Source organism: Cynocephalus volans, chromosome 2 (assembly GCF_027409185.1).
Source record: "Cynocephalus volans isolate mCynVol1 chromosome 2, mCynVol1.pri, whole genome shotgun sequence".
Taxonomy (NCBI): Eukaryota; Metazoa; Chordata; class Mammalia; order Dermoptera; family Cynocephalidae; genus Cynocephalus; species Cynocephalus volans.
In genome coordinates this window covers 210543216-210567885 of record NC_084461.1, presented here as the reverse complement: position 1 = coordinate 210567885, position 24670 = coordinate 210543216, and the positions used below count along the sequence as shown (strand labels likewise).

At 52.6% G+C, this 24670-nt stretch overlaps 3 protein-coding genes across 4 annotated transcripts in view; 1 reads left to right on the top strand and 2 right to left on the bottom strand.

Moving 5' to 3' along the window:
- Window positions 1–7721: 7721 nt before the first annotated feature.
- On the bottom strand, window positions 7722–11792 carry CCDC116 (coiled-coil domain containing 116). Its single transcript, XM_063088145.1, has 4 exons — window positions 11721–11792; window positions 10337–10891; window positions 9623–10216; window positions 7722–8498 (listed from the first exon to the last, which is right to left on the bottom strand). The coding sequence occupies exons 1-4, from the start codon at window positions 11790–11792 to the stop codon at window positions 7827–7829; spliced, it is 1893 nt and encodes a 630-aa protein (XP_062944215.1). The 3' UTR covers window positions 7722–7826.
- A 2631-nt stretch (window positions 11793–14423) lies between these two features.
- Window positions 14424–15636, top strand: YDJC (YdjC chitooligosaccharide deacetylase homolog). The gene is made up of 4 exons (XM_063088208.1): window positions 14424–14587; window positions 14671–14830; window positions 15032–15131; window positions 15611–15636. Exons 1-4 carry the CDS (start codon window positions 14424–14426, stop codon window positions 15634–15636), a joined length of 450 nt encoding a protein of 149 aa, XP_062944278.1.
- Window positions 15637–20526: 4890 nt separating this feature from the next.
- UBE2L3 (ubiquitin conjugating enzyme E2 L3) overlaps window positions 20527–24670 on the bottom strand; it is a 53454-nt gene continuing 49310 nt past the window's right edge. For both annotated transcript variants that reach the window (XM_063087097.1, XM_063087098.1), the window contains one exon: window positions 20527–21973. In XM_063087097.1, coding sequence (XP_062943167.1) covers window positions 21819–21973 — 155 coding nt within the window. In that variant the 3' untranslated portion in view covers window positions 20527–21818. The remainder of the gene's footprint in view (window positions 21974–24670) is intronic.

The following is a 24670-nucleotide window of genomic DNA, read 5'->3' as shown; positions in this document are numbered from 1 at the left end:
CGGGCCCTTGGCCACTTCCGTCCCCGCCGCGGGCCAATCCAGCTCTGACAACGCCCGCCCGCGGCAGCCAATAACCAGCCCGCGCGGCGCTCCGCCTGCACTGCCATTGGGTCGGTGTAGAGGCGACCCGCCCCATCTTTCAAGAACTGCGGCTGAGAGGGGGCTGGAGATACGAGAAGGGCTTTGATTGGTCCACGCTTCCGAGGACTCACCAATGAGCGTCAAGTGAAGGGTGGCACAGACGCCCAGCAATAGCGAACTCGAGGAAGCACCTGTGGGTGAGGGCGCAGCGCCTGCAGCCGCTGAGCCCATGGACACCTGGCTTAGGGCCCTAGGGCCCTGCGGGCATGTGTTCACGAAGTCCCTTGATCCTGGGCCCCCGGGTCGTCAATCATGGGTCTCTCTCTCGGATTCTGGTCCCGCAGCTGCAGGGTCTTGAGGTTGCTGGATCACTAGATTTTTGTGGTCACGAAGTCGACGGATCCCAGAGTTACTGAATCTCCTGGTCCTTTAATCCCTGGACCCCGAGATAATCGGTCATAGCCCCCTCTCTCACACTGGATCACCTACGTTCCTAGCCCCTGGGGTTTCTGTATATCCCCGTCCTTTCAGACATTTGATTCCCACCGTGGCAGCATTTCATGATCACTGGGTCATCAGGCAGCAGAGGGCAACAAGGAGCTGTGAGGTTGAGGATAATGGCAGGGTCTCACCAGAAAACCCTAAAGCTGTCTTAGGAAATCAGAGCTTAGGGAGACCAAGGGTCTGTGGAAAAGCCTGGGTGACTGTGTGTCCGAGGTCTCCTGGACATGAGTGGGTCTTGGTCTAGATGCCTTCTTAGAAGGTTGTTAGCTCAGACTTCAAGGGAGGAAAACTTACATTCTGTTTACTTATTCATTCATGGAACATTTTTACATTGACTTCACTCCAGGCCCTGTGTTGTGGGTCATGGAGGAACTTGCTCTTGGCTACATTATCCAAGAGGCTGACTAAGCATGTACTAGGGGCACTAACAAAGCAGGGAGAAAAATCATATTTAATTAAATCATACAGTGTTTTGCATTTAGAAAATACAGAGCAAACACAGTTTACAACATCACGTATTTCAGGGTTTTCATGTTTAATATTGTTTTGATTTTGAATTACATATGGGATAAGTCACCTTGATCTTTTCAGCACTTAGGTTGTCTAAATGGCTAAATGTCTGCCCTGGATTTGGTAGACTCAGCACTCAAGGGGCCTCTAGTCCAGGGTGGAGTAGTGCGAAGTTTAATTCTAGGTGTCAAGTTGATTAGATTAAGGAATGCTGAGAAACCTGGTAAAGCTATCTCTTTAAGTGTGTCTATGAAGGTGTTTCCAGAAGAGGTTAGCATGATAGCCTGAGTGGACTAGGTGGGAGAGATCTGCCCTCAGTATGGGCGGGAACCATCCAATCCACTGGGGGCCCAGAGAAAACAAACAAAAAAGTGAATCTCTCTATATACGCTGGAGCTGGGATACATTCTTCTCTCCTGTCCACGGACATCAGAGCTAAAGACTCTTCTGCTTTTGGGTTCCAGGACTTACACCAAGGACACCATCAGCTTCCCTGGTTTTGAGGACTTCAGACTTGGACTGAGCCACGCTACTGGCATCCAGTTTGCAGACGGCCTATAGTAGAACTTCTCTTTCACAATCACGTGAGCTAATTCCCCGCAATAAATCCCTTCTCATATATTTATAACATATCCTATTGATTCTGTCTCTCTGGAGAACACCAACTAATACAGATTTTGGTACCAGGAGTGGTTCTAGAGAAACAGAATCTTAAAGATGAATTTCTTCAATTGGTTTTAGGGCTTTAGACCTAAAAATGCTAACAGCTCAACTTTTTTTTTTTTTTTTTTTTTTTTTAGAAGATGACCGGTAAGGGGATCTTAATCCTTGACTTGGTGTCGTCAGCACCACGCTCAACCAGTGAGTAAACTAGCCATCCCTATATAGGATCCGAACCCGTGGCCTTGGTGTTATCAGCACCACACTCTCCCAAGTGAGCCACGGGCTGGCCCTTCAACTTCTAATAATACAGAGAGCACTGATAGTCCATGGCATGAATTGTTTATTTATTTATTTATTTATTTATTTAAAAGATGACTGGTAAGGGGATCTTAATCCTTGACTTGGTGTTGTCAGCACCACGCTCTCCCAAGTGATCCATGGGCCGGCCCTATGAACTGTTTAAAGAGATGTGCAAAATATATCTATTAGATACTCCTGGTTCACTGCTTGTAAAAGGCAACAGATTCAATAACTCTATACATAATACCTTTGAGTATTTGTGGAAATCCAAGGAACATAATGATGTTGGTTGGTTTCTCAAAGACCCTGAAGGCATTGCAGAAGCCTTTCGGGCCAACCCTTCCATTACAGACCCAGAGGCTTAGGGAGTCAGAATGGTCTAGGGGAACAGGTATGATGCTCCCTCCTCAAGCTTGCTGCCCAGGGCCACTTTGGGAAGCTGCTTCCCAAACCAGCACCCTGGCTGCTTTGGCTGCTCCAGCTGTGGCTAAATTGGCACCAGGTATGGCTGGAACCACAGCTTCGGGAGATACAAGCCAGAAGCCTTGGCAGCATCCACGTGGTGTTAAGTTTGCGGGCTCTCAGAATGCCAGAGCTGTGGAGGCTTGGGAGACTCCACCCTGATTTCAAAGGATGTGTGGAAGAGCCTGGGGGCCCAGGAAGAGATCTGTCACAGGGGCAGAGTCACTGCAGAGAGCCTCCACTAGAGCAATGCCTAGTGGAAACATGGGGTTGGAGTTGTAACAGAAAAACCCTACCAGTGCCATGCCTGGTAGAGCCATGGGAGAAGGACTACAACGGAGACAACAGAATTGTGGATCTACCAGAGGGCAACGCCAGGCTACAAGAGCTGAAGCATGGCCTCAGACCGTGAAAACCATAGGAGTGAAGCTGCCTGAGGACTTGGAGACCCAATCCCCACACAAGCATGCAGAAGATGTCAAACATGACAGCCAGCCCGTGGCTCGGGAGAATGTGGTGCTGATAACACCAAGGCCATGGGTTCAGATCCCTATATAGCTATGGCCGGTTAGCTCACTTGGGAGAGCGTGGTGCTGACAACACCAAGTCAAGGGTTAAGACCCCCTTATCGGTCAAAGAAAGAAGATGTCAAACATGGAATCAAGGTACATGATTTGCCAGCTTTAAGATTTCATGCCTTAAAGAATAATCATGATTTGTAACAATGTATATGCTAGTAATATTGATTTGATCAACATATCTCAATTTTGAACCCCCAAAATATGTAGAATCAATTTTGATTCAATAAATTTTTTTTAAAAAACCAAAGCAAACAAACAAACAAAAAAGATTTCATGCCTGCCCTGCTGGTTTCGGACTTGCTTAGGACCTGTTACCCCATCCTTTTGGCCTGTATCTCCCTTTTTGAATGGGAATATGTAGGGAAAGTGAAGGTAAATGGTCAGGGTCCCTCAGATGTTCAGAATCTTGCAGAGCATTTGATATAAATATGCACGTGCGGGCCGAGCCCGTGGCACACTCGGGAGAGTGCGGCGCTGAGAGTGCAGCGACGCTCCTGCCACGGGTTCGGATCCTATATAGGAATGGCCGGTGCACTCACTGGCTGAGTACCGGTCACGAAAAAGACAAAAATAAATAAATAAATAAATAAATAAATAAATAAATATGCACGTGCACCCAGGTGTGTTCGTTGGTTGTCTGACTTGCACGCAGGTGTTTCTGGGTAATTGGACTTAAGTATAAAGGATGAGTGCTTCTGATCCACAGTGCCCCCTGCCCCCAGGATGCCCGGGGGCGGCTACTACTGCTGCTGGAGGTTGTTGCTGCAAGCTTTTGCTGCCAGTGCCCCCAGGATGCTCCAGGAGGTCACTGCTACTGCTGCTGAAGGCTGTTGTAAGCTGCTGCAGCTGCTGAGGAAGCTAAGGACTGAGCTCTTGTTGTCTGCCAATGGCTCCCAGGATCTTTCCCAATTCCTAGCTTGCAACCTGCATGTGAGGGGTCTGTGACCCAGTCTGTATATGAGAGCTCTGGTGATCCAGCCTGGCACATGAGGGGTCTGGTGACCCAGTCTGCTCAATGGGTTTGAAGGGTCTGAGCCCTAGCCCAACAGAATATGTACCCTATGCTTGCCCCACCATTGTATCTTGGAAGTAGGTAACTTGTATTGACTTCATAGATGGGACTTTGAATTTTGAACTTTTGAGTTGAAACAAGTTAAGACTTTGGGAATGAAATTAATGTATTTGTGTGTGAAAAGGACATGAGTTTTGGGGGGCCAGGAGCAGAATGCTGTAGATTAGATGCCCCCCCAACCTCATTAAGGCTTAATCCCCACTGTTACTGTTGAGGGTGGGGAATCCTATTATGGTAATTGAAAGGTGGGACCTTGAAGAAGTGATTAGATTGTAGGACCACGCCATAGTGAATGGATTGATAATGGTGGTCAGGGGTGTGGTTCTGAGAACTTTAAAAAGAGAGTGAATGAGGAAGTTAGTCTCTCTCTCTCTACTCCACCATTTTATGCCATGTGAGACCCCTGCATTGCTGTAAAGCCACCACCAAAGAAGACCCTCACTGAATGTGTTCCCTGGACTTTGGACTTCCCAGCCTCTGAAACTGTAAAGAATAAATTTCGTTTTCTTATAAATTACCCAGTTCCAGGTATTTCGTTATAAGCAACAGAAACGAACTAATACATGTGGCTAGAGTACAGTCTGGGAGGCAATGGCTATGTCCTCTTGGATATGTCAGCAGGCATCTCAAACTTAACATGTCCAACGCAGAATTCCTGGTCTCCTTCCTCAAACTGCTCCTCCCCCAGGCTTCTGAGTCTGAGTAAGTGACACCTCCATTCACCAGTTGCTCAGGCCCAAAACTTGGAATTCCTCTTTGATTCTTTTCTTTTCCTTACACCTCACATCTAATCCAAGTCTTGATGGCTCTGATTCCAAAACAGATTTTGAGGCATGTCTCCTGAGGCCCCCATCACCACCCTAATCCAAGCCACCCCATCTCTCCCTCAGTTATCAACCACTGCCTCCTAGCAGGTCCCCCTGCTCCCTCTATGCTGGCTCCTCCAAGGAGTTCTCCACACAGGAAGGTGGTGAAAGCACAGATCAGATTATGACTGTCACTTGCTGAAAGCTGCCAATGGTTTCCCAGCTGCAGTTAGGACCTGAGGATGGTGAATACACAACAGGCAATCTCCCTGACAGGCAAAAGGACCCCAGAATCAGGGTTGGGGAAGCCCATGTGGCTCTCACTTGACTCTTGCAGGGCCTGATGGCTTCTCATAGATGTTCCCCTCTCCTGCCTCCCCTGCGGACCACCTTCCCCCACTTACCCTATGGGCAGGTGCTCGGGGCTGATAAGGACATCTCCAGTTTCTTTTCAGATTCTCAAGAGAGAATCCGATCAGCTCAACTTGGGTCCAAGGACTGCTCAAGGTGCAATCAGCTGTGAGGGCAGGAGGGGTGGGAGCTAGTTTCCAAATATGGCTGCTAACAACTCTTCACATCCCTGTAAGTGAAAGAGATGGAATCCGTTTCCCCCCATCTTGAATCTAGGCAGGCATGAGACTGGCTTTGACCAACAGAACACCCAAGAAGTGCTGTTTGGGGACTTCTGAGCACCAGCTATAAGAACTTCAGTGATAGCTCACTTGGTTAGAGTGTGGTGTTGATAACACTAAGGTCAAATATTCAGATGGCCAGCCACGAAAAGACAAAATGAACCAAAAAGCCTCCAGTGGTTCCTGCTTCCTCCCTTCTTCTAGAAAAACAGTAGTTCCAACATGCTATAAGAAAGAGCGAGCTAGACTACTGAACAGTGAGAAGCCACGTGGAGAGAGACCCTGGAGGGGGAAAGGCAATTTAGAATGTTGCAGCCTTAGCCAGCTCCCAGGTGAAAGCAGTCACACGAACGACTTCAGCCTATACCGCTGCCCAACTGAGCCTGTGAAACCCCAGTGTCATGATAAAAGATAATTTTGTTTGAAGCCCCTTACATCTTGGGGTGGTTTATACAAGCTATAGATACCTGAAACAGGAGCTAAGGACAGATGTCTCTAGCACAGTGTATCATTGGTTTCTAAAGCAGCTGCTTCCACCCTGGGGACATGAGACTCTAAGGCTGTGGTGGGGATATGTTCTGGTTTCCCTGATGACTTGGCAGTGGGACCTGGGAAGTCAGTAGAGATGATGGCAGCTGCTGTCTCGTGGAGCCTGAGGACTCCCCTCTTGGCTCCTTTCTACTGACAGGGTTTTTTTGCCTCTCTGGGCAGGGGTGGATGATGGCTGCTCCTCACCATCCACATTGGTCTTCAGCAATCAGTGCAAACGACTGGAATCTCTTGGTCCATCCCAGTAGCAGGCTCCTGGGAAAGCACCTGACTGGCCTAGCTTGGAATAGGGAATGTGCCAATAGGGCCAATCAACTGTGGCCAAATGGGATGGCAATAAGGTATGAAAATGGCTGCACTGGCCTCAAATTGTGGTGGTGAGTGGCCTCAGAGAAGGGGCATTATGAATTGAGCATGTGCCCTAAAAGGTCTCTGCCACAAGAGCTATGTAGAAAAATGGGTCCCCGACCCACCCAACTTAGAACCCCGTCCCTCTGAATGGCAGCTGAGCAAGCGCTCCTCTTCAAATCACAGGGTGCAGGTGTGTTGGTGTCAAAGGCATCTCCCCTGCCTGACTCCAGAGGGAACCCCACTGTTGTTGTGTCCTCACGTGGGCTACTGGACACCTGAGCATGGTCAAGCTTGGCCGAGCAGGCCTTGTCTCTGTGCACCGGGGTGGGCTCCAGAGACAGGCGAGCGAGACAGACCCACCAGGCTCCCATAATGGCAGCCTGCACAGGAAGGCAGAGTGGAGCATCTTCATGTGATCTCTTGTCTCCTACTGAGGCCTGGCCACAGGGTCAGCAAGGTGAGCAGGTGAGCTGTTCCCTGGGTGAAGGTGCCTGAATAGAGTGACAAACAGGCTGCTCTAGGAAGGCAGAAAAAAACGAGGTGCTGTGCTGGTGGCACGGGATGGCCAGAAGCCCCAGGAGAGCCTTGGAGAAGAGACCCACCCATAACAGCCCAAGCTGTACCCATGGACCCTTCTAGAGAGAGTGCCCTGCCCAGAGCCACTGCTGGAGAGTTGCAAGCCCCGGACAGCCAATCCACAGCCTGACCAACCCACAGCCACCATGTGGCCCAGCATGGAAACCCCAGATTCTCAGGAGTTGGAGCTGGGAAATACAAATTAGGAAGCCAGTAACGGGGAGAGCACCAGGACAGGGTGGTGCATTGAAGCAAGGAGGGGGCCGCCCCAGGTGGAGGAAGAGCCCTCCAGTGGCAAGAGCCATGATGCATGTGGCCAGGAGCAAGGGGTGACCAGGATCCCTAAGAAGCTGGAAAAGCCAGGAAGCTGCAGACTAGAAAACAGCCACACAGCAAAAAGGGCAAAGTAGCACGGTGGCTGGTCATGTGAAAGGACACTGAGGCCACGGAGTCAGGGCATTGCCGGCTGTCATGAAGACTGGCTGCAGCCAGGGCTGGCCCGCTGAAGGTGCTACTCAATGGCAGGCGTGCTAAAATCTCAGGACAAGGACACTGTGCTCCAGCAACACACACTTTATTTCTATTGCTCTCGTTGGCTCCCCTGAGAGTCTCAGCAGAGCTCCTCGTGGGCATTCAGCCCATCCTGACCCCTGCTCAGGGGAGGGCTGCTGGGTGGGCAGCGACTCCAATGGAGTGAGTGGAGCAGGGAATTGAGAGCTTGGTGTGGCTTACAGGGACCTCACGGGGGGTCGGGGAGGCTCTGGGACTTGTCCTCATTCTCTTCCTCAGAGGAGTCCTCATCCTCGTCACTGCCCTTGCTGTCCTTGATGGTCACTGTTTCCTTGGACTTGTGGGGATTGGAGCCCATGCCAGTGCCAGAGGACATGTAGAGCTTGGGCTCTGACAGGCTCGGAGGCTTCTGGTCCTCAGCTGTCACAGGCTCCTGTGGGCTGAGCAGCTGGATGTCTGGCAATCCCATGTAGGGGGAGAGGCCGAGTTCTGTGGCCTGGTCCTGGTGGGTGTTGGTGGCCTGCTCGGGCTGCGTGGAGGGGGACTCCATGCTGCGCTGGGAGGTGCTGAGCTGGGAGGCCTGCCCGGCCCTCTCGGCCTCCTCCAGTTTGCGCAGCAGGCAACTCCAGTCGATCTGCGAGGACAGGCGGATGCAGGAGCCCTTCACCTTCTTGAAGCCCAGGAAGAGATCCACGAGAACCCCGGTGACAGGGAAGGAGATGAAGCCGAGATGCTTATTGAGGTCCTTTTCAAACTCGTACTTGCAGATGAGTAAGGAGACTGCTTGCTCAGTCAAGAAGCTGACGAACTCCTCGTACCCAGGGTTGGAGAGGTGGGACATGCTGGACTTGGGTGAGATGGAGGGCAGCGGCTTCTTCTTCGTGAATTTGCTGTTGGGGCTCTGCATGGCAGCCGGGGAGGGAAAAGGAGACAAGTCACACCTCATCAGACCCTCTCTCTGGCTGCCCGGTGATGCCCCTCACAGCCACCTCACCCTGCCAGCCCTGCCCATCACAAACACGGACTTGTCACAATACCCTGCCACATCTGCTTTGCTGTCACACTCAACAGCCAACCCCCATGCTCACCTCACTGTCACACCTGCTACACCTGTCAGGCCAGGGGCAAGTGACCTCAGTCACAGTATCACCAAAACCTGAACATTGACAACCTGGGCTCTTCCAGGCTCATGCCCAGGCCTGTGTTCAGAGGAAAGTGTGTCTGGGCCCTGACGGGGGAGGGACTGTGCTGGGGACCCACCAAGGTGAGACCACCTACATCTTCTACATACCCTTCCTGGAACTTCCCCTCGGCAGGGCAGAGAGAGTGGGGAATTCTGCCCTAGGCAGCTGGATTAGAGGGAGCTCGTCCTAGGATGCAGAACCCTATTCTGGGCTAAGAGTGCTGTCCATGAGAGACAGGACCTTCCCCATAGGGTAAGGCCTCCAAGATTCACATACAAATGTTAAAAAAGTACCCAGGATAAAAATAGCCTTTATTCATCTTTGGCAACACCTGATAGTAGCTAGACTAGGATTCCTGGTACTCCGTTAGCTTGGAGGTTTCCATAGTGCAGGGCAAGAGAGCTTGACCTTGGACACCTGACGATGACAGTGGCTGGTATGAAAGGCAGGTAAAGGAGTCATTCCCCTACAAACTCATTCCCAAGACCCCAAGACCCACTCTTGAGGAGGTTGTCTCTGGTCACAGTGAAGCAGGAGATGGGGAGAAGCTTCCTACCCGGGAGGCGAGTGGGGAGAGTATGGGGAGAAGGTAGAGGGAAGAGGGAGGGTGGGGGGAGGTGGGCAGAGGTGTGACCGGGCCCTTTAGGGAGCCTTGGCTGGAGGCCACCTCTACCATGACCCCAGGGGCAGGCAGGGTGAGGTGCAGGCTCCGCCAAGGATGGGCCCTCTGGCTGGAGCTCAAGGACACAGGTGTTTTTTGTAATTCGGCATCTGAGTCAGGTACCTCCTGCCTGGGGTGGAGTGAGGGGCTGGGGACATTGGGCTCTTCCGTGGGTGTCACTTTCGGCCTGAACCTGGTGGCCACCTGGGCACTAGAACTGGAAGGGAAGTCCTGTCTGGACTTGCTCTTTCTGTGAAATAACTTGGGGCTGGATGCTGTGGTGGGGAGGGAATCATATGGTTCCTTTTTGGTGGGTGTGGCTGGCTTGGAGCCTGGCAGCAGATCAGAGTTAACCGGCAGCCCTGGGTTGGGCTCCAATTTGGTAGGGAAGAGTAGGCAGCCGTTGTGGCGGCGGGCACCGCTGAGCTTGTCCACAGCCTGGCTGACCACGTGCTGCAGGGAGGGGAAGAGATGGTTCTCAGCCAGGAAGTCCAGGGTGCGATGCGGCTCACGGAGTGAGCAGTAGGCGGGCAGGTTGAAGGATGCCGGCTGGTTCAGTAATGACTTGATCTCCTTGTTGAGCCCTTGCTTGAGGAAGGTCAGTTCCTGTTCTCCAGGCCCCAGCTCTGATGCTTCAGGTGTACCTGAGCTCGAGCCCAGCAGCCCTGAGAACCAGGACCGGGGATGCTCCCTGGTCCACTGGCTGCTGGTCTGGCTGTCCAGTGAATCCCACAGCAGGGAGTCTCTCTGGGAGCAGGACTGATTAAGTCCTTTCTGCAGAAAGAAGGGGACTCTGAGAAGTGTCCAGTATCTGCCAAGCCAGGCCTAGACCTGGTCCTTGGCTCTAGGCTGGAGTCCATCCCTCCCAGCCCCAGTCATGGCCCCAGATCTCACCCCTTTGTTCTCCAGCTGCAGCAGCCACTTGAGGTTCTTCTCCAGCAGGAGTTTGTCCCTCACGGGTGGCAATGAGCTTAAGCCACGAGCAACCAGGTCACTGTCTCTGCTGTGGGAGCCCAGCCAGCCAGCTGTGAGGCTACTATGGAAGTCAGACATGGAACTGGAGCAAGATGGGTAGTTGTTGGAGCGTCCAGTGCAGAGGCTGGGTCGAGCCCGGTGCCGGCGCACGGTGCTGAGGCTGGGCCGAGCACGCACCCGCCGGTCACGTCTCAGCACCTCCACTGGGTTCTGCACCTCCACCAGTGGTACCCCGGCCTCTGTCTTCATGACAGCCATGCGTTCAGTCGCTTCCTCTACCACCGTCTGCAGGCTGTCCAGCACCTGACCTTCAGTCAAGAAATCCAGGAAGCTGCCAAAGGGCTGAGCGCCCCTGGGGTTTCGGTGGTGGCTCCGGAGCACTGAGCTGCCATAAATTGATGGTGGGTGTGGCTCACGGCCCAGCTTGGAGTCTGGTCCCATTCCCGAGAATAGTGGCTTCTTGGGTGGCTGCACCTGAGCAGACAGGCATGTCACAGTGGGCAGAGATGCCCTATGGAGGAGGGGTCCCCGGGGTCCTCCTAAGGTGCCACTAGAGTGGGGAGTCCAATGGAAGGAAATGCATTTTAGAGACAGGCGGCCCTGGGTTTGGACTATGGCTCCGCCACCTTCATGACGGCTCCTCTTGAGATCCAATTTCCTCATCTGCAAAGTGGCAATCTATTTAGGGTCTCCTTGAAGCTTCCCTGACACCTACATTTCACATACACAAGACCTGGCTGGGGAAAACGCGCTGTCTGAAAGCTCACTTCTGCCCTCACATAGGGTGTGAATGGGCAATCATGAAACCCCTCTGAGTCTCTGTAAGGCTCTTCATCTTTCCATGGAACAGGCCAGCCCTGTTTCTACTGCTGGGCTGCAGAGAAGAACTGAAGTTCTGAGCCCTAAACTACCCATGGCTTCTTCTCCAACTTGAGCTGTGGGCCCTGAGCCCACTTCACGCTCTCACTCAGTCCACCCAATCACTTCCCAGGTTGCTGGAAGTCAGAGGGACACAGGGAATGAAATTGAGGGTGATCAGAGCCCAGGAAAGGGTCAAAGCCTAGGTCAAGGCAATTAGGACTTGACTAAGAGATCCAGCGAGGTCAATAGGAAATGATTGCTTAGAGCGTGGTGCTGATGATACCAAAGTCCGGGGTCTGATCCCTGTGCCAGCCAGCCACACACACACGCGCTCGCGCACACACACAAAATAAAAATAAAGGGGGGCTGTGGCCTGGGGCGCCAGGGTTGGTGGGGAACAGGCTGGGGGCCCAAGGATAGGGGTCCTGCCAGGCACACTTACCCGCCCCACGTAAGTGCTGTGGCCGGCCTCGTCGTCGGCCAAGTATCCTGAGTGGTGGCGGCAGCTGGCCATGGTGCACGCGGCCAGGCTCTCTGCCCCACTCCTCTCAAGTTCCGCAGCACAGCCGCGGACTCCTCTCTGCGCGGGGTAGGGAGACGGCGTGAGTCTCCTCCGTCCGTCTGCCAGTGTGTCAGTGTCCCCAAGGTCCGCGGGGTCCCTCGCTCCCTGCACCCCGCGTCCTTCAAACGTTCAACCCTTCCTCTGCACGGAGTCCCCCAAGCGTCTGCGGGCCATCCGATTGTAAAGTCGTCGGGAGGGGCTCCCGATGACGTCTGCATGCTGTCTCCCGACTATCTCGGTCTGGTTGTGTCCGACCCTCTCTCTTCCCAGACCCACCACGCCCTGGCGTCCGCCCCCGGCCCAGAACCGCTCTGCCCGGCTCACCAGACCCGGGCCTTGCTCCGCACCGCTCCGCGAAGTCGGCGCCCACCCGAGGGCGGCTGCACACTGAGCCGGGCAGCCTGGGGCCTCCTCACTTGCTCATTTGCATACCACGTCCTGATTGGTCTGCAGTGGGTCCTCGCCCACTAGTTTCCCCGCCACAATGGTTGGGGGCGGGGCTCCTCCTCCAATTCGCTGGGCTCCGCCCCACCCACATTCGCCGGGGAGCAGGAGCCGGCGGATGCCGCTGACCTGGTTCTGCCGGGCCAGGAAGAGCCCCGAGGCTGGGGCCGGGATCTGTGATCCCCACCAGCCCCGAGGAGAGCCTGAGAGCCAAAGCCACGGCCTCCACCGGTAACACGAGAACCTTCCTCGGTGCCTCTCTGGTCGCTGTGTAGTCCTGGGCCTCCTGCTCTGACTGCTCCTTTCCGGGACCCTCCGCCCCTCGCCCAGTGTGGACGACCCGGGGTCCGTCTTGAGCCCGCTCTCCTCTGCAATCTCTCTGAGAGCAGTGGAAGAGTCCCTGCTCTAAGTCACAGACCTAGCTTCAATTCCTGGCTCTGCTGTTGCCTGCAGGTGTGACTCAACCTCTCTGCGCATCAGCTTGTCGTCTGTAAATGGAGTTGAGCGTCCTTCCACATGGGAATATGGGGACTAAATAAAATCTTCATACAACACACCTGATACCCCAATAGAAGCCCCATATATCCTTACCTCCTCTCCTTTCCCCTCTGCCCAATAAACTCATCACACAGGACTCCACCAGAGTGTCACCTCCTCAGAGAAGCCTTCCCTGAAAGCCTGCAACCCCCAACAGAATTCACAGTAAACTCCATCCCAGACTCTTCCACACCACAGGTCTTATTTGTCTACCAGATGTCACTCCCTTTGGACAGAAACTGAGGCAGTCATCCCTAATCTCTAATACTGCCAGTGCTTGGCACACAGTAGGTACTCAATAAATGTCAGTTCCCTCCTTCCAATCGGTGGACCCTCAGGGCCTCTGGCCTTTCCAGGATCAGCTTCCTAGTGGAGAATGGTGGTTGGCCGAGGTCCTATAACTCAACAATCACTGTGATTGAACACAACAGTCCTTTGGCTAAGAACTTAGTTAAAGGGCTCTATGAGGCCTCCAATCCTTACAATGCCCATGAGGTACTATTTGTTATTCTCAACCTCCACTCTGCCCTTTTTGCCTCTGATCTAGGGGACAGCCAGTTTCCAGACGACCAGAGCAGGCCTGGGTGTGGACCCAAAGCTGCCAGGGCCATCCCAGCTCCTCTACTCCTAGCAGAAACACCTTCTCCTCTCTAGCCTCAGTTGTCTCATACATAAAACAAGACATTACCAATCCCACAGGTTGGATACAAATACCACACTTTCCACATGGAAAATCAAGACAGCCACATTACAATGAAAACTCTGGCTGTCAACTCTGGTGACTATTTTTACGGTCATGGATAAAGAAAGCTTTTCTGGACCAAAGAGAAAAAAAGTGAAGTTATGAATGTAAAAGTTGTACCCTGGCAGGGAGCTCAGGAAGGAAACAGGGGCTAATGCTTTCTTCAATGATGGCATTGGTATATTTGTTTTCGTTCATTTTCTTACAGTTTAGAGCTTTTACAAATGAAGAAAAAGCCTCCCATCAGAAAAATCAGCAAAGGACAAACAGGCAATTTGAAAAAGAAGAAATAAAAATAGGGAATAGTCACATAACGTGTTTGCCAATTTTAAAAAATAGCAAATAACATTAAAAAGTTCATAGGCACTGCTATCTATCAAAAAAAGAAAAGTTACAAGAACGAGATAACACTGACGTGATCATCTTTGTCTTCTCAAAACAACATTAAAAACTTTTGGGTGGAGGTGAAGAGGAACTGGGTCTGTTTATTTGCTTAGAGAAAATACTGGAAGGACACTACCCAGAAAGTTAACAGTGGTGATCTCTCGGAAGGGTAAGGGAGATTTTTTTCTAGTTTTTTGGTTTGGCTTGGTTTGGTATTTTTCGTATTAAATATCACTTTTGCAGTCAAGGAAAGTTTTGCGTCGCAATAAATCGAGCCCTGGTCTGCTTAAGTCAGGAGCACAATCGGCGGGGTCGTTGCAGGGCCACGCCGGGACCGCTAGGTGGCGAGAACAAAGGCAAAGTGCAGCCGCATCTGGGCGGGGGCGTCGGGGCGGGGCCTCGAGCAGCGTCCATGGGCGGGGGCTGCACTGTCCAGCACACTCCCCTCTGGTCTCCAGCGGTGGGCGGAGGCGGCCATGGCTCGGCCGCGGGTGTGGCTGGTGGTCACCGCGGACGACTTCGGTTACTGCCCACGACGCGATGAAGGCATTGTGGAGGCCTTCCTGGCCGGGACCGTGACCAGCGTGTCCCTGCTGGTCAACGGCGCGGCCGCTGAGAGCGCGGCAGAGCTGGCCCGCAGGTGAGGGTTGGCCCCCTACAGGGTGGGAGCGGCTTGGGGCACCCCCGCCCCCGCCCGTGCTCCCGCTCGCGCTCCACTCGCAGGCACAGCATCCCCACGGGCCTCCACGCCAACCTGTCCGAGGGCCGCCCAGTGGGCCCGGCCCGCCACAGCACCTCGTCGCTGCTCAGCCCGGAAGGCTTCTTCCTTGGCAAGATGGGATTCCGAGAGGCGGTGGCGGCTGGAGACGTGGCTTTGCCTCAGGTGCGGAGGGCGGCTGCAGGAGGATGCTCGCGATGATCCCAGAGCCCCGCCCACAGGGTACCGTGAAGCCATAAGGGGCAGGAGCCGGTGCTGGACGCCTCCCTCATTCAAACACTGGAGCAGTCACACAGAAGCACAAGGACGGGATTCTCCGCGGTGGCTCTTCCCGGACGCTCAACATGTCTATCCTCTTTTCTCCAGGTGCGGGAGGAGCTAGAGGCCCAACTAAGCCGCTTCCGGGAGTTGCTGGGTAGGGCCCCCACGCACGTGGACGGGCATCAGCACGTGCACGTGCTCCCAGGTGCGTGGCGGGTTGGTGCTCCCAGGCAGGGCGAGGGTTAAGGGGAGGGCAGTCCTCCCAGGTGAGGGGACATGCTCCTTCCTTAGCCCGCTCCGCCCGCAGGCGTGTGCCAGGTGTTCGCCGAGGTGCTGCAGGCCTATGGGGTGCAATTCACGCGGCTGCCGCTGGAACGCGGTGTGGGCAGCTGCGCGTGGCTGGAGGCCCCGGAGCGCGCCTTCGCCTGCGCCGTGGAGCGCGACTCCAGGGCCGCCGTGAGTCCCTTCTTGCACCACGGCCTGCGGTGAGGCTCCCCGCCCCCACTCCCTGCCCCCGCAAAGGACCCAGTGTGTATGGCTGGCGGTTCACCTGGCTAGCTGTGTCGTTTCCCAACCTGGAAGCGGGTCAGGCGTCGACCAGCTTCCGCCACCCCAGTTCTGCCCACCCCCCGGCCTAGCCTTGCCCATCGCCAGGCCCCGTCGCTTATGCACTGGCACCCACAGGTGGACAGATGCCTTCGTGGGCCTGAGCACTTGCGGCCGCCACATGTCTGCTCACCGCGTGTGCGGGGCACTGGCGCGAGCCCTAGAAGGTATCCCAGCAGGCCACACCCTGACAGTCGAGCTGATGGCGCACCCTGGTTACCCCAGTGTGCCTCCGGCCGGGGGCTGTGGTGAGGGCCCGGATGCTTTCTCCTGCTCTTGGGAACGGCTGCATGAGCTGCATATCCTCACCGCGCCCACGCTGCGGGCCCGGCTTGCCCAGGACGGGGTGCAGCTCTGTGCCCTGGACGACCTGGACTCCAAAAGACCCGGGGAGGGGAGGGGGTCCCCTGTGAGGTCACTCTGGAACCCTTCCTAGAGCCCTCCCCATCCTGACCCCTACAGACAACCAAGCACTAATGCCCCTTAGTGCCAAGAAAGGGGGCCAGGATCAAGCCCTGGCACAACCCAGAACCAGGCCCTGCAGCAGGCTCTGTGACCTGCCTGGGTGAGATGCTGCCACCTTTGTGCCCAGGTCCTCATGGATCAGAGTGGCATCAGTGTGGCTGCAGGCAGACTCAGCCTGTGACACAGCGCCTAGGGCCTACAGAGCATTTGGTGCCCCTTTATGTTGCAGTGTAAACATCATTGTTTAGGGGCAGTGGGGAGAGATGGCTATATTAATAAAATAAGTATGTCTTTTAAACTTGGGTGGTTTACAAAGTGTGCTCAGGAGATCCTCAAAGAAACAAGAACAGACACATAGCAACTCCCTCTTGGGCCAAACCAAGTCAATATTCCAGAAAAGATATGCAAAACATTCTGCACGTTCTGGTTTTGTTCATGCTTAGGTTTTCTTTATTCTTTTCGGGGGTGGGGTGGAAGATTGTCCCAAGAGGCTTTGTTCTGGGAGGCACATTATAATCTCAATTTTGATTTAAAAGAAGTCACCTGTTCTAAGTAAGCCATGCTAGGGGATAGGTCTGAGGAGGTCCAGCAAGCTCACAGGAGTAAGCTTAAATTTTAACTGGAGGAGCAGTCTTCTGTGGAAATGGGATCCTGGGATTCCTAACTGGACCTGGTGATGTATGGGTGCTCTGTAGACTGGGGATCCACGTGGCTTGGATCAAGGGTCCTGAGATGCAGGGAGCAGATGGGTAAGGCAGGTGGAACACCACATGGTCCTTCTACTTGTCTGATTTAATTTCATGTAAGTGTCTATGAGGCAGGCACCAATGTCCCCATTTTACAGACCTAGAGGTGGGAGTGGCAGAGCAGGGCTTTGAACCTACTTGATCACTTATTTGATGTGCACTGGGCCCTAGCCTCTGCCAAGCATGGAATCAGGTGTCAAGAAAACTCTCACCTGGCCTTAGACAGCCTGGAGGGACATGCAGCTTTCTGAAGGTGAAGAGTGGGATCTCGCTCCTTCTTCCTTCCTCCACCCACCCATGCCCCATCCCCTTGACTGTAGTTTCAGCCCTTTTATCTGGCTCCACGCTCATCTTCCATCCTAACCTTCCCTTGACCTTGACTCTTCCATTCAAAGCATCTTTCCTACTTCTGTTCACTCATGTGTGTGAACTGGAATCACTATAAGTTTGGTCCCTCCTGCTGCCTAGCCTTCACCTTCTCCTCTCAGCCCACTATGGTCTCGCCACACTCCTGCAGGCTGCTGGTTAGTGCTGGTACCAGGGGTGGCCCAAAGGCAGCCCACTGGCACAGAGGCAGCTCCCTCGAGGGAGGTTCTGCTATGGAAGTGTTTTGAGAGGAGGCAGCTGGCTGTGTGGCTCCAAGTCTGAGTGGGCAGGAGACTTAGGAGTCTGCATAGATGCTACTGTCACCCAGAGAGGGAAGAAGGGATGAGCAGAGATGAGAGTTGAGACCAGCCCTGGGGACCAGAAACATTTAAGAGTGGAGAGAAGTGAAGGGGGCATGGCCAGACTGGTAGGAGAATCACGTGACCGAAGCCAAAGGAAGGGCAAGTAACAAGGATGACTTGTTGCAGGAGTAGTTACTGGTGGCCCACAGGGGCAGGCAGTGGCAGGGGTGTTTCTAATGCCAAAGCCCACTGTGCACTGGGTGGCTCAAGCAAGTGTTACTGTTACTGTTATCCATGCATTCAGCACTTATGGAGGGCCTGCTCTGTACCAGGCCAGGGCTGGGTGCTGGGCACAGCCTGGCCTACAGAGTTCAAAGTCTGGTACATACACAGGGACAGTCAGTGTTATCTGGCCACACTGAGGGGAAAAGGAACCCACAGCAAAACGTGGAGCCAAAGGGGGGTTCCTAACCCAGCCAGCACTTGTCAGGGAATGCTCTCCAGAGGAAGTGACTTCCTTCCCTGGGCCTTGGTTATGGCCTCTGCACGATGGACAGTTCTTTCCACTCTGATCCTCTGAGCTTGCAGGATTCCCCAGTAGTCATCTGCAAACAAGATCACGTTCCAGTTACCCAGGAAATGGCCATTTGTCAGGCATTGTGCTGCAGGAGGAGCAGTCCCACCCTCGGCTCCACTTCCTCACACTGTACACAGGAAGCAGGGAGAGGAGAAAGAACTAGTGCAGGACAGGCCCGGAAGAAAGGAGACCAGCTCTGGCTCCTCCCTTGACTGGGTTAGATGGCCTGTTTGGGACACAGAGGCGCTGCCAAATGAAAGTAGGAGCCAGGCTGAGAGGCTGTCCAAGCATGGATTTGGCAAAGAGCAAGTCCTGGGCCACTTGGCCAGAAGAGCATGAGGGGGCAGGAGGGTGACAGAAGCCAGGCCGCAGTTGGTATGAGATGGGTTTTTTTGTTTGTTTTGGCTGCTGGCCATTATAGGGATCTGTACCTTTGACCATAGATGCTTATTTCAAGCTGGATAATTAAGAGTGGAGGGGGAAGATCAGAAAATGGTGGGTCCAGAGGACAGGAAGTTAAGAGGTCTTACAGACCTCTGGCTTTGGGGAATGGGGGGGACTGTGGCTGTGTCTCAAGACAGCCCTTGGGAGGAACTATACAGAAGGGTGGAATGCAAGAGGCTCTGGAGTCAGACTGTAAAAACACAGACCAGGTGCCCCTTGGCCATCACTGGGAGCTGTTTCCTCCTCTGTAAAAATAGGGATGGTGCCCAGAGGGCTGTCTTCAGACTCACAGAGGATAAAGCCCCAAGCGTGTGGCAGATGCAGCCTACTTATGATCAAAGGACAGGACCGTTCTCCTTACTCCCTGGTAAAATGAACTTCAGGAAGCTTCTCTCCCCAAGACCTGCAGACCCAGCTGACAGTGCAGGCCTGGTCTCAGCTGGTGTCAAATTCCAGGCAGAAAACTCTACCAGATCAAAAACTAAGTATCACGGGCCTGGCTGGGCTTTGCATTGAGTCAGTGCTACTGCTGCAGTGCCTTGGCAGCCAGCTCTCATGGGGAATATGAGGTAGGTTTCTGGCCATTCAGGGCAATGGCCGAGCCCCACCCTCAGGCACACCCCATCTCTCCTATGACTTTGATCAAGACAGCTACCCTTTAGGGGCCCCAGTTTTCACCTCTGCTAAACTTGGGACATGACATCACTCTCCTGGGGCTACAAGAGGACTGAAGAGATGCGCCCATCCATGCAAGTCTCTGTGCCCTCTTGAGACATCTATGGGGTCCCTCTGCAGGCCCCAATAGTGTGGACTCTCCAGCTTTTCCTGTTTTGATTATACCCCATCCACTCTCCTTCGGGGAGGCAGGAACACCCGTGTGCGCCTCTTTTGGAGAGGATGGGAATGGAGAGAGATCAGAGGCCCCAGGACCTAAGCCCAAGCACCCATCTGCAGTCCCCAAGAGCACAAGTCCCTGGCACTGCCCACCCCCAGTAAGGAAGAAACCCACACAACCAAACCAGTGTCGGAGAGCATTTTTATTAAGGGCAGCAGAACGGGATCGCAGCATCTTAGCCTATTCTCTGCCATAGGGGTGGGAGGGGAGGCAGTGGGAGGACCCGGCGCACTTCAAGGAACCAGGTGGGTGTGAATTCCTGAGTGAGCCTGGGTCAGTTGCAGGCGGCTGCTCCACAGCTCTCCCCTTCTTCAGAGGACCCAGCTTTTTGGTTTGGGAGCAGCCAGGGCTGCCTGCCAGCTTGCTCAAAGCCCTGAGGGCAGGGCAGGAAGGAGTAAGCTGCCCAGGCCCGAGAGGGGAACCACCCACTGACTGGGCAAACCATGGAGTGCCAGTGCCAGGGCTGAGAGTCCCTGAGGGGCTGCCAGCACAAAAGTATCCTCCCACAGGGAGCAGAGAGCAGTGAGGGGGTGACAGGCAGGCAGAGCTATGTTGGCAGAAATATGAAGCAATGGGACAGTTTTCAAGAATGGCAATATTTCTGGATTCAGAGAAGCAACAAGAACAAATGGTGGCTTGTCTGAACAGCTTCTGACAGAATTTGGCATTTTATTACAAATCTAAGTGTGAGTGAAATAAAATCCATCATCACCTTTCTGCTAATAAAGAGACAGATGTGGAAACACTGGCCCAGCGCTCTTGCCATCCTGGGCACTCGAAGTCTCCAGAAACCTGCCCCTTGCATACCGGGAACCAAAGAAGCCGAATTCATTTTCATACCGCAGGGGCCACACACCCGGACAACTAAACAATGTTATGCTGCCTATCCTACCAATCACTTCCCACTTCTGCATGGGTGAAACCAAGCACGTCTGCAAGCCCCCAAAAGATTTCAAGTTACAGAAATAAGATTAAAAGAGAAAGCAAAGTTTTGTTAAGTCATCTCCTCCACAGCATCTAGTTCCCCCAACAGCCAAGAAGGGAAGCCGCCTGTGGCAGAAGTGGTCAATGACACATGGTATTGGAATCATCGCCTTCCTCTAGTGTCAGAGTGAAATGTATTCTCTACTATTTCAGAGACAGTCCCACTTGCCTTGAAAAGACATTAACATTCAAATCCTTACAAGTTCATCTGCTGATAAATTCTAAGGTCAATTTTTATTTCTACAAAAAAGGCAGTCAAAACAATATAAAACACATTTAAAGGATATTACTGAGTGAGCTTCAAGTGGAGCTTGACTCTGCAAAGGCTGTGAGTCCAAAGGGAGAGGGAAGGCCATCTTGTTCCCGGATGGGCTGGCCGGCTGCTCCGAAGGAAGGGGCCAGCAGGGGCCCTGGCGACCCCAACCAGTGCCGGTTCAATAGTCAAGTTCTGCCAATTCCAATCCCGCAAAGGGTCAAACAGTGCCAAGGGAGGGCTGTGGTGGGGCTGCTGCACTGAGGAGTTGGAGAGCGAACTCCATGGCACATTCAGATGGAGCTTGGTGACGGATGAGCTTGGAATTTCAAATGAATATCCTGGCTTTAGCTTTGCCTGCAATGACCAGCAGATCTTCCATGATGAGTGCCAACCTTTGGCCTCAGGAGCCTTTCTGGCAAGAAATTCATCACACAGGTGCACCGTGTCCTCTGGCTGGCAGGCCCTCCCTTCAGGATTACTGGACTTGTTATTGCAGGGTTTCCCTATGCAGGCCCAGCCAGGCCGCAGTTCAATCACACACACAGACATGGGGTTTATCCATGAAATCAACGTTATTGTGGTGACATTAGCCAGATTTTTCACATAAGAGCTGGGCCTCCCTTTTCACGGCTTTTTTGGGGGGGTGGGGTAGGGGTGGGTGTGTGGTTGTTGTTTGCTTATTTTTTAATTTTCAAAAAGGATGTTATAAACTAGAGCCAAGAGAATCTGAACTAACTCCCACACCGGGCAGTGCAATGCAGGAGAGAAAAAGCTACTAGAGATGCCAGAGTCATCTCTTCTCCTCTGCGGAGCAGACGGGATCTGGGAGGTGAGCAAGTGAGAAATGAACTGAATGTGAGAAAGTGGGGCTGCGGGGGCAGGGGAGGAAGGGAGACCACAACCTTTTTTTTCTTCCTTTTTGTTTTTTTTTTAAACCTTATGGGCTAAATGTAACTCGAAGATTTTGGATAAATTTGGACAAGAAAAGAAACACCATTCTTTTGAAGTAGATTGAAGCAGTGATTTTTAAAACAAAGAAAGCAGAACTAGAACATCTTAAATTTTTAATCCTTTCTTTACAGGTTACCTAAACCACTTTTGATTAAGAAAACTGTAGAAAGTTAGTAACTGCCACAAGCGAACGCCAGGCGGTGGCACGTGTCAATTTTCCACAGAGTCCTGCTTTGCGGGGTGTCTGAATGCACTGCTTGGGTCTCTGCTCACACTTGTTGGAATCAATCGCGGCAGATTTTAGTCCACAGGTCGCTTTTCCCCATATTTCTTTGTAAATTCTTCAGCGTTCTTACAGAATTTTTTACGGTCCTTAGAGTATTCTTCAGCTAGGTCAGCCCGAAGGGGGTGCTCGGGCTGGGGGTCGTTCACCAGTGCTATGAGGGACTGGATTACTGCCAAGAGAAGGACAAGGCATCAGGGGTTAGAACAGTCTCAGAAAGGGCACGGGGCAGGAGGCACCAATCCCAGGAATGACACTCTGACTTTAAAACTGATTTACAGCTAATGTGCTTTTAAGACAAAGCAGCCTATTTATCCAAAATTCTGACTGCCAGAACTCAACCTATCTTTCCTTGTAATTAGGAGAAATTAAAGGACAACAAACATCCAGCACTACAGCAGACAACTATTCAGAGTGATGCCCTCGCCTCCGGGAAGACTTCCTGACTTGACACCTGGGGACATCACGGCCCCTAGTCACTCCCATCCCTCTCATGTGCTCTGGAGATAGCAGGCCTAGCACTGATACCCTCTCAATCTCACACACACATACACGGTCACTTTCTCAGGAGCAGAACTGGGTGGCAGGTCCCTGCACCAGCCCAGCACTCAGCACTATGCTTAGCCCAGGGTAGTTTCAGTCAAAAAGACTGAGTGAACACGAGAAAGAAAGGGTGCGTAACAGGGCTGCACTTGTCAATATGTAATGATCTCACCCTGGAAGACCCTTAGAAGCTTCTGAACCCGTGAGAAAGGTCACTGGAGCACCCCATCCAGCCACTGGGAGGTTGACAACTGCCAGCTGCATCAGACTGTCAATCACATAAGGAGAAGTCATACCACGGCTCAGATGGGTCCCACAATACTCCCCCAAGGTGCCTTAAGTCCCAGATGTGCTAGAAGGCAAGCCCTGGGGTGGAAAGACTGTGGGGGAATGCAGGGTGGGATGGGAGATCATAAGCAGCGAGCACACAGCCACCCATGCCTCCCCACACCCACCTTTTAACCCCCCATCAAGACCAGCACCTCTGGAAAGCTGTGTTCCTTCCTACTGCCACGTTCCCAGCAAAAAGGTGCCTTTCCTGTCTGGATTGCTGATGCCAGAAATTCTTTTACTAGGGGCCCCAGCTTTTCACCCAGCATTACAAAGAATGCATTAAAATGCCCATGCTGGCTGAGTCACGCACAAAGGCATAACCAGTCAACAGCACCACGCTGAGTGAGCATCACAGCACAAAGTACTCCTGGCCGGGCACCCAAAGACCATCTGCCCCCAATTCTGCCTATTAATGCTACCAGGTGGGGAGATGGCAAGAGAAGGCCCCTGTGACCACGGTGGGTCCAGGTGAGGCAGTGGGGCAAAGGCTAGGAGGGGCCAGCACATGTAGAGCTGACAGGGTCCAGGCTGAGGGGAGAGGAAGGATGGCTGGGCAAGAAGGGTGGACATGAAGAGAGAGAAGGGACGAAGGGCTTGGAAGGCTCTCTGCAGGCTGGAGTAGTCTCTAATTCAACCTCCACACCCCCTCAGGGACAGATACTATCACATCCCCATACATACCACCTGTACTACCTCTAGAGGAAGCGAGCCCTGGAGGTACATTTTTATCTCTTTATTTGCAGATTCATCCCTTCCATATTTTATTGTTGCCTAACCAAGCAGAAATGATTATAAAGCCATTCTGTTCCTATTACCCCAACTTGCCTAAACTTTTATTTGTGAAAGGTTTGCCAAGCTTTTTAAAAAATTAATAAATATTTTTAAAAGGAAAGGAAATGTTAGTGACTCAATGAAAGTCACTTTCATTTGATGTAAACAGAGCGCATGCATTAATAAACATTAAAATAAGCACCCAAGACTCCCTCCAGTCCAAACAGGACCAATCTCATATGGGGAACATACTCTTCCAAAGGACATTTCCACCGCTTCTGCTTGTTGGCCAAAGTGCATTCCAGTGCATGCCAAGCTTTTCCACACGACGCTCAGATGTGAGACTATTCCTTTTTCCTTTGTTCTTGACTGCTGGATTGAAAACCTGAACCACATTTGCCTGAGAGCATAAACAGGTGGCTTCCCACCCTTTTCCATAATTAGAAATGGTTCTGTAACAGGAGAATTACTGCCTCAGTGTTTCAGGAACCTCACTGGGCTAAGGGCAGGTTGAGTGCTCTGTGGGGGACACATACAAGTTTCTGCTCGCCCTCTGTTATGAATCCTCAGGCGCTCTACCCACTACTATCATCTTAGTACCTAATGTATTAATGTGTTAGTATAAAATCATTTGTTAATTAACATCTGCTTTTCAAAAGATATTCACCTTGCAAGTTTGCTGTTTGTCTATTTAAATCTTTTCCTGAGAACTCACCTTTACTTATTTGATGAAGTCTAAATATTTTCAAATAGATTTAGTGGTTCTGATAAGTATTTAATTCTTTCTCCATTCCCCAGGGTGCACTGGCTCCTCCGCTAAACTATAATAAACTTCATCTGTGCTGAACCTGTTTTGCTTGTGAGAACATCAACTGCTATGACTGCTTTTCAAAGTACAACTGTGGCCCTATCCCCTCATTTTTCATATATAGGACAGAACACTCATTATATTCTACAGATTCTCTAGCCCTGGTTGTTTGGTTTTTTGGCAGCTGGCCAGTATGGGGATCCAAACCCTTGACTTTGGTGTCATCAGCACCACGCACTAACCAAATGAGCTAACCAGCCAGCCCTAGCCCTGGTTTCTTGACCTCTTCGTTGATCCAAATGCTCTTCTAAGGGCCGAGCCCGTGGCGCACTTGGTAGAGTGCTGCGCTGGCAGCGCGGCGATGCTCCCGCCGCGGGTTCGGATCCTATATAGGACTGACCGGTGCACTCACTG